The sequence below is a fragment of the Homalodisca vitripennis genome, chromosome 3, assembly GCF_021130785.1.
Source record: "Homalodisca vitripennis isolate AUS2020 chromosome 3, UT_GWSS_2.1, whole genome shotgun sequence".
In the NCBI taxonomy this organism is placed as follows: domain Eukaryota; kingdom Metazoa; phylum Arthropoda; class Insecta; order Hemiptera; family Cicadellidae; genus Homalodisca; species Homalodisca vitripennis.
The window spans coordinates 18,968,521-18,983,199 of record NC_060209.1 but is presented as its reverse complement, the minus strand read 5'-3'; the positions used below and the strand labels follow the sequence as shown (position 1 = coordinate 18,983,199).

Below are 14,679 nucleotides of genomic sequence, written 5' to 3'. Positions count from 1 at the left end.
GTATATATTGAGGTTATTTAATTTAGTGTCAGATTTCTTCACAGTTTGGCTGAATAGTGTAAGAAAGATATTTAATTTTCACATCCTACTGATTTTACTATAATGACGCATGCCAACACCAAACTAAGATGTTTTTTTTTCCCAAATTAAAAAAAAAACAAATATAAAAACTTACAAGTATGATATCGCAACTTACAAATGTTATGTTTTGTTCTCTCCTTAAATATTGATGGATCATTAGTTAAAATAATAATTAAAAATTGGGAATGGAAACTGTATAATGACTTGAGTTTGTGACTATGACTTCATTGAATGTCCATCATTAATGGTGCGTTGTAGTGTGCCAGAGGTGTGGATAACAATAATACAGTGCAGTAACACAGGCCGTGATTACTGTAGTGCTAATCCTATAGGTAGACAATCTTTCATTATACAAGTCATGCTCATGGCTACCGTCTCATGGTTGTTTATTTATTTGTCATTAGGACCTGTATGGAAACATAATTATAAACTATTAAATAGACTTTATATTACATATATATATATATATATATACACAATTTCGATGCTTTAAAGTCCAATATGTGTTCAATATACGTATGTAAGGCAGAGAGAGCCTTCACTCACTCATTACTAGTTCTCCAAATTCCAAATATTTCAGAATGATAAAATTTAGCATACGTATACCTAATCTCTCAAATCTGAAAAATATTAATCATCTTGAAGATAGTATATCCATAGTGGTTGAAACCCCTAGAATAATTATATTTTGTGCCCTACACAGGTTTAATTCTACTTATACTTTCAGTGGAAAAAATAAAGGTTGTTTGTGGAGATCAATCACCCAAATGAGCTGTAATATGTTTAACTCCTAGAAGTATATTTTGCTTTTCAGCTTGGCACTTTCCTAGAAGGTTAAATTTGACACAAATGTATATTATACCGCCAACACATTACCGGTACCTGAAATATCTTAGCGCAGAAGGAGAACAAATTGGCCGCAAATCGCTTTTAGACGAAAGTAGACATTTCATACCAACGTACGCGTATACTTTATTGATGATCGTGACAATAAGGCAAACGCTACGATACCTGAAATTCCTTAGGCCCCCCATCCACTTACAGTTCGAACTGCAGTTCTTGACTGCAGTCAGAAACTGTGAACGGTGGACTGTGGACTGTTGAAAAATGTTCACGTCAGTACGGACTGCAGTCGCGGACCGCAGTCCGTTCGGTGGCGTGGTTGTCGTGGTCAGTCTTTCCGGTGTTTTGCCGTAGGTGTGTAACTTTGTAGTTATTATTCGTTATATTATTTATTAATATTTTTAGTTATATTATTCGTTTTGTGGCTGTAGGAAAAGTGCATTCTAAGTTCTTATCGTATGTGAAGTTAAAGTGCAATGTCTACGTTTGAAGATTTGGCAGCATACGCTGTAATAGCGGTAGCTATTAAAAAACGCAAGAAAACGAAGGCATCAAATGTGGAAAAAAAGAATGGCTTCAGAGGAAGAGATTTAACCACGTTCACCTTCTTAGGGAGCTTGAAGCATATCCTAGAGACTGGAAAAACTACTTAAGAATGGACGAGAAAACGTACTTTGATTTATTACGTATAGTAACACCATTGATTACCAAACAAGATACAAAAATGAGGGAAGCCATTACACCACATGAAAAACTGACTGCGACATTGCGGTATCTAAGCACTGGCAGAACAATGGAAGATTTAAAGTTTTCAACGAGAATTTCCCCCCAAACATTAGGAAGAATAATTCCAGAGACCTGTTCAGCTATTGTCAAGGCCTTGAATGACTATTGCAAGGTTAGTAGCCTAATGTGTGTTTCAAGTAGTTTTGAAAAATCCAAAATATGAAACCAGATAAAAGTTAGAAAAAGAAATAAAGTAGGTCTTTGTTGTTTTCGAATGCCAACATACTGTTAAGAAATTACAATATTTTTAATCTGCTTATGGATTTGTTAAGGTACATAGCCTACACATTGTATTATGTCACTACTTTTTGCTAATTTTTAAATTACAACTCCAGTATCTCTAACGATTACGAGTTCAATTTCTGTGTGCACCACAACATTTAACCATTTTTTATAAAGTAGTAAAAGGTAATGAAACTCATACAAAATTATTGTAAACATTATATTATCCATACTTGTATTTGTTGCGTTGTACAAACAACACATTTACTTTTTTATAACTAAGGAAGAAAAAGTAAAAAATCAATTTAATTAAATGTAAGTATAAAGATAAAAAGTAATACGTACCTATGGTGTATGTTTAACCACAAATGAGTAAAGTAATAATTATAAAAAACTATGACACTGTCAAACATAACATTGCAATCTAGTATTACAAACACATGGCAGCTCACAACAGTACCGCATATGAATAAAGATTAAAGTGTAATTTTTAATTGAGTGCAAAATATTTTCACCACAAAACAAAAAAAAAAATAATAAATGTAATTTGTTCAACATATAACTCTCAATGTACTCAACTACTGGAGTAGGCCTACTAAAAAACCGCACAGCTTGGGTTGTGAAAAGTTTACAGGTTTAAGCCTACTTGTTAATAATAGAACACTTAATTTAGATTTGTATAGTTGACACTGAAGCCAGACATTGCTGTATCATCATACATTGGTTCATAGGTTGATCTACCTCCTGAACTTGGGGTAACACTAAGCTGCCGATGGTGTTGTGGAACTTGAGTAAAGAATACCTGGGTTAACTGTAGCAAATCGTGTTAGTCCACCTAGTTCTGCTTCAAACAGGGCATCATTAATGATTTTTCTGCGCATAAATCCTTTGCTCATTTGTTCAGCAATCTCAGCTTTTGAGCAACGTTCTTCCCAAAGGCGTCCGTAGTGATCTTCTTCTTTTGTTGTTGCCAGTCGTTGTCCAATATTAACCAAGACTTGATCACACGGGGGGACAATTTTTTTTGCCGTTTAAAAAGAATCTTTAGGTTCAGGTGTTGCAGAGGTAATATTGGAAGCGGTTCGAGCAACTTGAGGAGGATTCTGTAGAGATTGGGGTGCTGGTACATTTTCCTCAGCATCTAATGTTCTTTTTGTGAATCGTCCAGGCATCTCCTGTAAAAAAAAAATGTTTGAAAAAAAATGTCAAAATCCGTGACTTTTCGCGGATTTCCTTTATTTCCGTGCCCGGTAGACACCCTGTCATTACTTAATAATGAACCACAATATCAATAATGGATTTCAGTTAACACCACAGTACATTCTTAACTACTTATTTATTACTTTCTCAAAATATTATATTGAAAAAATTACAGAGGGGGTGGCGAACGGAAAACGAGGGGTGATACGGTTCTCGATGGGTTTTGATTTCATTAAAATTTGTTCCGTACAAAACGCTGGTCTGAAATATGACAGCTGACAGTTTATGAATTGTTTTCAGGTACCGAATACAGCCGAGGAGTGGAAACAAATTGCACAGGAGTACGGGGAAAAATGGAATTTCCCCAACTGCCTAGGCAGCATGGATGGAAAGCATATAGCCATAACACCACCACCTGGAAGTGGTTCTTACTTCTATAACTATAAGGGTTTCCATAGTCAGGTACTTTTCTGCATTGCTAGTGCAAACTATGAAATAATTTATTTTCATTTTGGTGTTAATGGCCGGGTATCTGATGGAGGAGTTCTGAAAGAGACAGACTTCAACAAGAAACTAACAGATAAAAGCCTCAATTTACCTGAAGAGGGCATTGTAGACGGCGAAGCTCTTCCATACGTATTCATTGCAGATGACGCCTTCCCCCTAACTGAGGTCATAATGAAACCCTTTTCCTATAGGGTTGCAAACAAACCTAGAAAGGTATATAACTACCGACTCTCAAGAGCACGCCGAATGGTCGAAAGTGTTTTTGGGATTCTCGCTGAGAGATTTCAGGTTCTACAAAAACCAATCACCTTCATTGACTTGAAGAAAGTGAATAGTGTTGTTGTTGCGTGCTGCTACCTGCACAACTATTTTGCGTAGGACAATCCCTCAAAGGTACTCACCTAAAGACTGGTTGGATTTAGATGACGACGAAGTTGGTGTGTCTAAGCCTGGACCAAGAACCAGCGATCACATGGCATTACAAGTAAGACAAACCGATCGCCCAATGGCTAGTGCAAAAGAAGTAAGAAATAAATTTGTTCATTATTTTAGCAACAAAGGAAAAGTGGGAATGGCAAGACAGATACATCTCTTAGTTTATAATGATTATTTGAAAACAAAATACCTCCGATGACAAACTGTAAGTTAGTTGTAGCATTGTGAATACATTATTTAACCGCAAAACTAGTAATTTATAATTCTCTTACCTCGTCTTCACTGACTCTTCCTTCTCCTAAGTTGGAAGTCCCTCCTAGACATTCTTTCCTGGTCAATAAGAAACAAAAGTTCTCTGTAGTACCACAGCTTTGGTACATATATATCGTCTGTACCACTGCCAGAACGTTTGAGAGGCTGTTACCTTTCTTTGTTCCTTACGAAATGCACTTCTGATATTGTTTATCTTCTTCAACACATCGCTTTTTGTTGCAGTACTGTCAAAAACCCTTTCACTAACTAATAGTAAACTACGGTGGCTGCTTCCTTCTTTTCCCTATTGTGATAGTCTTTTGACTTAACCTTCCATACCCTACACATTCATGTTTCCTAAACTCCTCTATAAACTGTAAAAGATTATCCTTCGACCAACTGGCCATGATTGCCGCGTCACAAACAAAACAATGCGCAACCACCAAACGCTCACCACTCAATGACGCATGAGGCCGACACGGAGCAGCTGAGCTAGCGCATGGCGCATATCTCGCAGCTTGGACTGTCGACTGTGGCCTGTCACGGGAGCCTCCACTAACTAGCAGTTTCCGCCTGCAGTCCGATCGTTGAACTGTCGCACCGTGCGACAGTTGACAGTCCAACGATTCGCCTGCCGGATTCCCCATCCACTTACAGTTCTAACTGCAGTCCCGGGGACTGTCTCAGTCCAGGACTGCAGTTTAGAACTGTAAGTGGATGGGGGGCCTTATACATGAAGTAGGTTAAAACAGCTGGAATTATCAGCTTTTTAACCAAAACAGAATTTTCAGACTAAAACCTATGTACATATCTTCTTGGTTGGGGCAGCAATACAAACTAGTAGTATAAAGCAAAGTGAAATATAATTAATATTGACCAAAAGTACGAGTTATTCACGTGAAAAACGTGAAATAAGAGCTAGTAACAAACGTATAAGCCATTAATATTATAATAGAACAAGAGAATTACCCTATTCGTAATTAATTTCACTAATATTACTAAGACAGACTTACTATGCCTTCACTCTGGCCTAAAATATGTGTGCAAAACACTGGGCATTTCCATGGTGCTCATGGAAACTGTTTCACTTTACGACTTTAGAAACCCAAAACACTGCCCTTTTAACTTAAAGTCCAATTATTGTAAGGTGAATCAGTGGACTATAATATCTTTCAGTTCCTATGACGCATCTCTAATTCAACAGGAAATCGCGTGCTACGCTGCTGGCAGCTGCTAGTTGAAATGTATGAGCTAAAAAATTAAAGGCACAAACACATTACGCCCGCAAGAATAAACTCACATTGTGATAATACCTACGCTCTGAAATAATCATGCAAAATTGAAATACTACTTTATATTTCTTTTTAAATACTGATTGCTTTTGATATATCTCAAGTTATCATACTACTTCAAAACAAACTAAATCACGAAGTTTTGTGGCTAGAACACGAAGTCATACTTCTGTACAGTATACTCACCAGTAACTGCTACAATTGTAAGTTATTGAATATAGATGAAAGAATTAACATACTTACCTAGTATACGCATTATTACACGAGTTTCTGTTTCTTCATCCTAAAAATACAGAGGAGAAAACCTATCTCTTCTAACTAGAAGTATTAGACTAATAACCAATTAACTATAATATGAGGTATGTAATAATCATGAGCTATTACAGTCTGCCTCCTACATGTTATATTATATAATGTTTTACTTTGGCTAAAAATTTAAGAACTTCACCACGAATGTCAGTTTTCACCATTTACTAGATGAAAATGTTTTAGAATTCCAAGGTTAGTGGTTTTTATTGGTAAAAAACATATTCACATCAAAATTCATAAATATAAAATATTATTTTGGTTGCAATAGATCTGGGAGCTAATAGATTCCTATACTTGTGTCATCAGAGTAATTATTATGAATACCTCTAAGTATATATGCAATAAGTTGGAGGACGCATAAGGTATTCCTATCGTAATAGATATATGTTTCAAAGCATCCCTGGTATATTTAAACATTTTAAAATTTTAAATTCTTTGAAACTCACCTATGTTTCAAGATTAGTGGTGAATATTGGTAAAAATCATATTCACGCACAAATCCATGAACTTCCCATATCATTTTAGTTACATTACAAATGCGAGCTAGAAGATTCCTATAGTTGTGTCATTAAACTTATTTTTATGAATGTAGATAGGTATATCTGAAATAGGGGGAAGGAGGCATCGGATTTTCCTATCATAATAGATCAATGTTTCAGTGCATACCTGAGATAGTTAAGGGATAGTTAAGGACATTTAAAAAACTGGAAAACTCTTCTAACATCACAAATTTTCGTATATTTGAAAAGTAAAAAAGAAGCAAAATCGTGAAATCTTTCCTGCATAGCAATTTGCTTTATTATTTGATGTCAGGACTTTGGTGAACGAACTAATACACACACATACACCAATGACTAAACAAATTCGAGCATGAGCGAAGGCCAATCACATAGGCTAACTGTACAGATAACTACATTAATATTTTAAATTGCATTTATATCAACATTAATTACCTGAGTTATTTATGCATTAGGAGGCTTTATGATTACTTACTCTCCGCAGTTACACTCAATATAGAATGAAAGTTGTTTTTTATTTACACTCTTCATATTATTGCTACTGTTTGTAAAATATTGTAGCATATTAGATTTGAAATAACTTTATTTTATATTTTAATAAGTTGTACCATTCAAAGTGAAATTCATTTCAAGCTTCTGCATTAGAGTATTAAGAGTACTTTTATAGAGGTCGCCATACCTATTGTTAAGGATAATACTTAAATTCAAAAAAATTAAGTAATTTTTCTTATTTTTGGATTATTCGTTTAATTTTATCTGTTATATAATAATGGAGGTCAGTGCATACACTCACTCATTACAAACATACCATACATGTTTTTCACAGTTTATAGGTTCTGAGGATCCCGTGATTAGAGGATCGAATGTTGAAAATAGAGTGTTTCTTGATGCTTTAGACGTTTAATACTCTTTGAATTTCCACGAAAAAATACACAGAGAAAAAAGTATCCATGGTCAGAGCTGGGGCAATAAATAATCCTCGCCCACCGCATCTATAACAACACTGTTATCCACTTTATCAGAACCAGTAGGTTTTACGAACCAATCAATGTTCCCAGCGACCATCTATGTTTGAGCTCTTCCGTTGAGTGAAATGCATTTTGCACCAATGAACGTTTCGAACGAGCTTTAGATTGATTTCGTAATTGATTCTACCAAATATATTGTTATATCGTACCGTAGCCAAATACTGAATGTTATATATGTTAATGGATTCCTAATAGTCCACAACAAACTTTGGAGCCAAAAATCAATTAAAGTCATAAATATTACAATTATTTTATTAATACAAACACAAAAATCCTAATTTTGAAGTTACTTTTAGTACAAGAAGTGTACGGAGGGCTAGACGTATAAATCCAGGCCTCCAATAGCCATTTGTACTTCCCACTAGGCCTAAAACTATGTTGTATGATTGAATACCAACGTAATTGATTTTTAAGTTAGTAGCTCTTTGCAAGATATTTATGATGGGAATCAAGTAATTATTTAGACAAATTAGTTCATAATATACTTTACTTTATACCCTCCATATCACACTGCGTCCATTGTGGGGTGAAGATAATAGTTATCATTAAACTATTTTTATTACAAACAGTTTTATAACTATTAAGTAATACCAAAATCCTAATAATTAGCTTTTAACAATGATTTCACATTCACGACGGTAATCTAGACAAATTAATGGACACTACTAGTAAGCAAGTATTGCGTAAGTACTTACACCTTTGTAATCAGAGTTTTAAGGTATCTTATATCCAGAACTTTTGATCAATTTCCATTGTCTGTGGTTTGTTAAATTCACCAAACAACATTTGTACTTCTAAAATATTAGTCCTCCTTAGCTGTCACCAAATTAGTTTGAAAGTGGTTAATAAATATTTTAATTTAGTTTAAAGTAGTATTTTAAAGTACATTGTGTTTTTCGAAACTTAGCGCCAAAGGTTTGAGTTCTGAATATTCAGAATAAAATATTGGCCATCATGCATAACTAACGATGAAATGATGATTTATTTTAAAACTGAATCAAACTAAACACTTTAAATAGTTATTTGATGTCATCAACCGCGGTTCCAAATATTTGATTTAACATGAGGACTCATTCTAAATTTCACTAGATTAATAATTAAGTTATAGTTTATACTATTGTCGCTAATAAAAACAATACCGGAGTGCGGGTTTAAGATTTGTTTTTTAAATTGGGTTGAAACTCCTTTAAATATTACCCCCTATTTATATATAAATATGTACTTGTATATTTTTTGTAAACTTTAAAGTAAGCCATATAGTTGTTAAATTGAGGTTTCTAAATTTAGCATTTTTACCTAACTCCAACAATTTCAAAATGGTGAAGAATTAAAAGTTTACTGATAGTCTGTAGTAAAAATTAAAATGAAATCATTATAATTAATAAACTTTAGTTTTATTACTAGAAAAAGGAAACATTACAGATTTTAAAATACTTTTACATCAAGCTGAATGTTCGAAAAGTTACATAAAAGTGTTGGATATTATAATAGGTCTTTGCATTTCCCACGAGTCCTAAAATTGAAACAAAATATAAAATTTAAACAAAAGCAAGATTCAATTAAAACTTGAGGCCTTTACTGAGCTTAATAAGAGTTTCAAGAATAAAATTAATTGCTTAAATGTCTTAAAGGCAGACAACGAAAAGTTGTTTTAGCTTTTCACCATTCACTGCTACACTGTGTCAACCCCTCTTGGCCCTGGAACCCTAATTATAAACTTTTCAATAACAGTCCAAGCAAGCTTTCAAATCTATCCTTGAGTTTTCTTTACATTAATCGCAACCTTTTATAAGATTACTGCAACATAATAATTATCATTATTTTTAATTTTTAATAGATATGGTATTATAAGTACGGATTTTTTGGCTGAGCGATAGCGAAGCATATTAATTAAAGACTGGTCAAATTTTAATTATGTATCTGTCTGGCCGTACGATATCTAGGAAGATGGAAAAAGAGCATGAACATTTTCCATTAATGAACGTAGTATAGGCAATTATGTTTCGTGTCACTTCATGTTATTTTGGTTGATTTTCATCGATCCCTAACTTTCCGCAGAATACATGGACTACAAATTGAGGAGTAATTAAAATTTCCATAGCCTTTAAACACGTCTGACATAAATTATCTTCTGTCTATGTGGTTCAGTCTATGGATAATTCCCACAGTATATGTCGACCTTCATTTACTAAAAATTAGTAAAATTTATTTACTTCAAAATATGTCACCTAGCAAAGCTTTGACCACTTCGATTAGAATAGTTTTAATATGATTATACATAGTTATTAACCAAATAAATTGTGCAAATTTGTGCAGGAGTTTGTACTAACAAGTCTAAGACCAATTAGGACCTATCCAGGATTTCAGTAGTTTTATACGATCGCTGTTATAGATAAATGATATGATACAATTATGATACATAATTGCATAGTTTCAGAAATGAAAAAAACCTTAGGGTATAGCTACGAGAGTAAAAAAAGGAAATAATTGTTTCTTAAGAACTGGTTGCCTCAGAACCGATCTTAAGTTTTTAACCCATATGTATGAAGCCTAACCTTATTACATTTTTCATTTTTATTAGTGTAGGGCATATTATTTTTATATTGCAAATCACATGTTTTCGGATGATTTTTTTGCGATTAGAAGAGTTTTGAAAACATACTGATATAACTGAAACGCGTTATATCCGTTAAATTTTCACTCAGTTAGCCTTTTGCATTCCTCGCCTGTTTATTCTCTCATTCCAACCTCTCTAGTAATCTAATATTTGGGTCAATATTTTGAGTTCATAGCAAACACATAAATCTGTATTCAAAATATTGTATGCTTTAAATGTTAGCTTTATATACACATCTAGTTTATTTACACATTACATCTTATGAGTATTAGAGAGGTTATTTTAAAGGTGAAAGTTTCAATACTTATTTTAAGGTGCAGTAGATAATCAGACAGCAATACAATATTGAAGTTGAACGTTTAAGACCTGATTTGCGCTAATTAAGAAGACAATTACATTTTTCGGGAAATCGGTACAGGAGGTTTCCATACGGAAAGATCGATCGGCGGCCGTTACAGTTATGGCAGCAGTATATATTGGTATATATTGATGAACACTGACAGGACAAATAAAACACTGTCTCGCTTTTCCCACGAACTGTTGTAAATTATACTGTCCGTATGAGCCATTATTAGTCCATATACTCGGCCAACGCTTACAAGACTATAGTTGGAACTATGGAGAATAGTTACGTAGCAGAAGACAACAATTGATTCAGAGTATAGCTAAATTAAAAATAATTATAACACCAGCTTTTAATATATTCGTAATCTATTACTAGTATGCTCTCGAGTATTTCCTATAAAAGTGAAAAGTTTAAATTAGAGTACCAAGGATAAACCTAATTTTGACTATACATTTCTTTTTTACTTTGTATTTAAATTAAATTTGGCTAAATCTATTTACGCACATTTAAATGATTACTAAACGCTTTTTTCTCATGTAGTTATACTTGGGCGAATGAAAATTGTATTACTAAAACGTTACAAATACATTGAGTTGCGCAATATAAAAATGTTTAAACCTATTTGGGTCTGTTATGCGTATATTAGTTGTACAATCGTTCAATTTTTGTCTATAGTGTAGTTAAAACTTATTTATAACATTATTTATACTTGAAATCCTATAAGGATTTACACTCACATCAATTATACATAAAATTTTAAGCAAAACCTTGGAGGCTGATGAATGAATATTTGGTTTGCATTTGGCATGGAATCAGAATTATGAGAGCTGAGTGATATAACTTATACATTATAATCAAATTTTACCTCAAAATAAGTAAATCCTGCCACAAAATAAATCGAACAGGGTCTGTAGTCCTTAAAACTATTTTGTATGTTATCACAGTTTACTTGTTTGAAACAAATATATACTTTATTACTAGTAGTAAACAGTTTTAAAATTATCCTTTGTGGCCATTAATTTTATAAAATGTAATAAAACAACTGTTGGAGAATAATAAATAGGTCACTACTGCTTTATAAACGCGTTACTCATTAATAACCACTTATACAACTTGCAATTTGTGAAATCCGGTAAATGTTTCCAAAGCTTGGTCTCATTCTGGAATACGTAAATGCTTAGATGTGCTTAAGCCTTAATGGAGGCAATAACAGAGTAATCGTTAAGGCATTTTAATGTATTAACTGTTGTAATCGTTACTAAATATCCATTTAGTGAGCATTAACGAACATTATATATATATACCAGGGTAAGTTCTAACTTTTATTGTATTTAGCAGGAAATTGCCATCAGTAGAATTAGTTACTTGAAGATGAATTTAGTTATAGTTCATGTATTTGAATTTATTTAAGTTACTGAGCTATCTAAGGCTCAGGGATAACCTAGTGAAGTGCTTACATAGATGTAAGTATGAAAAGATAAATATTTTAATAAATGCTTCGTTTGATAATCAGATTTGTACAAGATTTTTCTTTTATATTTGATATATCATAAGTTATGGATAAAAATGGATTGCTGAGAACGAGGTGTGAAAGACAAGTAGAAAGTTATGTGATACCTGGAATTCCATACACGTTTTGATGTAATCTTTTATTTTATAAGATAGCGACACAACTCCGATAATGACTGATGTATTATGGGTAATATCCATAATCTGTAAGGCGGTGGTTTAGCATTTGTGGTTGGGGGGAGAGTATACAGACGTTGAAATTAAATTTGTTATATATGTAGAAGGAACAAAGTAGTTAGTATCTGACAGTATTAGGTGCTTTACTATAATTCATTCGGCCCATTTTATTATTTTGCTTTTGTTTAGTTTTCATTATAAAGTGGTCTTGACAATATATTATACATTTCTAATGTAGTACACAACTGTTTGTATGTTACATTAAAATTAAGATTTTACTTGAGACTTTGAGACTACATTTAGATTGCGAAATTAATATATTTTAAACTAATATCAGAACTTGCAAGGTTTCAAGGACTCCTTAAAATTTGTTTAGGTTTTTGTACTACAATTCTATAGTCGGTTTCCATTTTACTATATAAATGTCTAGATTGTTTAAATACGTTTAATACCTGTGTAAATTGTTCTGAAATCAGTCAAAACGAAGAAATAAAATATTTGGGTGTAATTCTAGATAGTGAATTGAGCTGGAAAAACGCATATAATTTAACTAAAATAAAAAATCATAAAAGGAATTAAACTTTTTTATCACTTGCGGGACGTATGCCCAACGCAAACTCTGCGTTGTTTATATTTTTCCTTAGTAAATAGTAGGTTAGAATACGCTATAATTTCTTGGGATGAAACGTATGGATCCACAATAAAACGTGTGGAAAACATTCAAAAATGGTATGTTAAATTAATTATAATAAAGATATTAAGAGAGCCATCTCATCAATTTTTTGTTTGAATGAATATTTTGCCGTTACGTTGTATTTATATATTTAAAGTTTTATAAGCTTTTTATTTAATTAGTGGAAGTTTACCATCAAATGTTAACTTTCTTAGAAATGCTTGTAAGTTGCAACAAATGTTAACTTTCTTAGAAATAGTAGTAAATAGTTTAAAATTATCCCTCTGTGGCCATTAATTATATAAAAGCTAGTAATGAGTAATAAAATAACTGTTAGAGAATAATAAATAGGTCACTATTGCTTTATAAACACGTAACTCATTAATTAACTTGCAATTTGTGTAATCCAGTAAATGTTTCCAAGGCTTAGTCTCTTTCTGAAATACTTAAATGTGCTTAGGCGTTAATGGAGCCAAAATCAGAGTGACGGTTAAGACATTTTCATCTAGTAACTGTAATAACAGTTATTAAATATCGATTCGGTTAACATTAACGAACGTTGTATACATATATATGTATATATATATATTTATATATATATATATATATATATATATATATATATATATATATATATATATATATATATAATGCACACGAGTTCAGACTCGTGCATTTTCAAAATTTATATATTTTGCAAAAAAGTTCTTATCAATAGAATTAGTTACTTGAAAATGAATTTAGTTTTAGTTCGTGCGTTTGAATTTATTTAAGCTACTGCCATATCTAAGGCCTACGGTAAATCTAATGGGCTGCATAGAATGATTTAAGTACATACAAAAAGATAAATAATAAACAAATGGTGCGTTTGATTATCTGATTTGCAGAAGATTTCATTTTCTATTTGATATCTTGTAAGTTATGGATATAATAGTAAATATATTGGACCAAAGGTGTTAGGTGAATGATGGATTGCTGAGGCCAAGGTATGAAACAAAAGTTGAAAGTTATGTGATACCTGGAATTCCTTACACGTTTTGATATTATCTTTGATTTTATCAGATAAAGACAACACTCCGACAATGATTGATGTATTGTGCATATTATTCTTGATCTGTAGGGTGGTGGTTGGCCATTTGTGGTTGAGTAGAGAATGTACAAACATTAAAATTAAATTAGTTTTACTTGTAGAAGGGCAAAGGAGAGTGACTGATAGTATGATTATTTTTACTATAATAAATGTGGCACAATTTATTTATTTTTTAAATTAGAAAGTAGTCTTGACAACATTATATACATTTATAAATGTAGTACACGACTGATTGTATGTTAAATTGAAATTGGGATTCTTCTTGGGACTTTGAGACTACATTTAGGTTGCTAAATTAATATTTTATAAATGAATAATAAAACTTGCAAGATTTCAGGACTCATTAAAATTGCTTTATGTTGATATACTACTATTCTGTAGTCAGTTTAAATTTTGGAGTTTTTTTAACCAATTAAATCTTTCTCTATTGTGATATTGTGCAGTATTGAATATTGAACACACAAAACTATCAAAAACATCAAATGTTGACCTTATATTTTCTAGAACCATATTATTTAAATTATATTCCGTTTTTTAACAAAACTATGTAGTAATGAACAATAAATAAAGATAGTTTGTAATATTCTGTATTATAAGTATAATTCTGAAAATTATAGTTATAAAGAGCTTAGAATATTTAAATCAGTATTTGAATTGGAAATAACCAAATTTTAAACTCGTTTAAGATAATATGTAGTTTCAGAGCAAAATTGCAGCTTCTTAAAAATTAGTTTGATAATTGTATATATATATAAAAGGATGCCACGAAGAAAATATATTAAAATGTACAAAAC

At 32.1% G+C, this 14,679-nt stretch overlaps 1 protein-coding gene across 1 annotated transcript; it reads left to right on the top strand.

The window, feature by feature from the left end:
- Positions 1-1,492: 1,492 nt before the first annotated feature.
- LOC124358105 (putative nuclease HARBI1) lies at positions 1,493-4,017 on the top strand. Its single transcript, XM_046810398.1, has 2 exons — positions 1,493-1,822; positions 3,433-4,017. Exons 1-2 carry the CDS (start codon positions 1,580-1,582, stop codon positions 4,015-4,017), a joined length of 828 nt encoding a protein of 275 aa, XP_046666354.1. The 5' UTR covers positions 1,493-1,579.
- Positions 4,018-14,679: the final 10,662 nt, after the last annotated feature.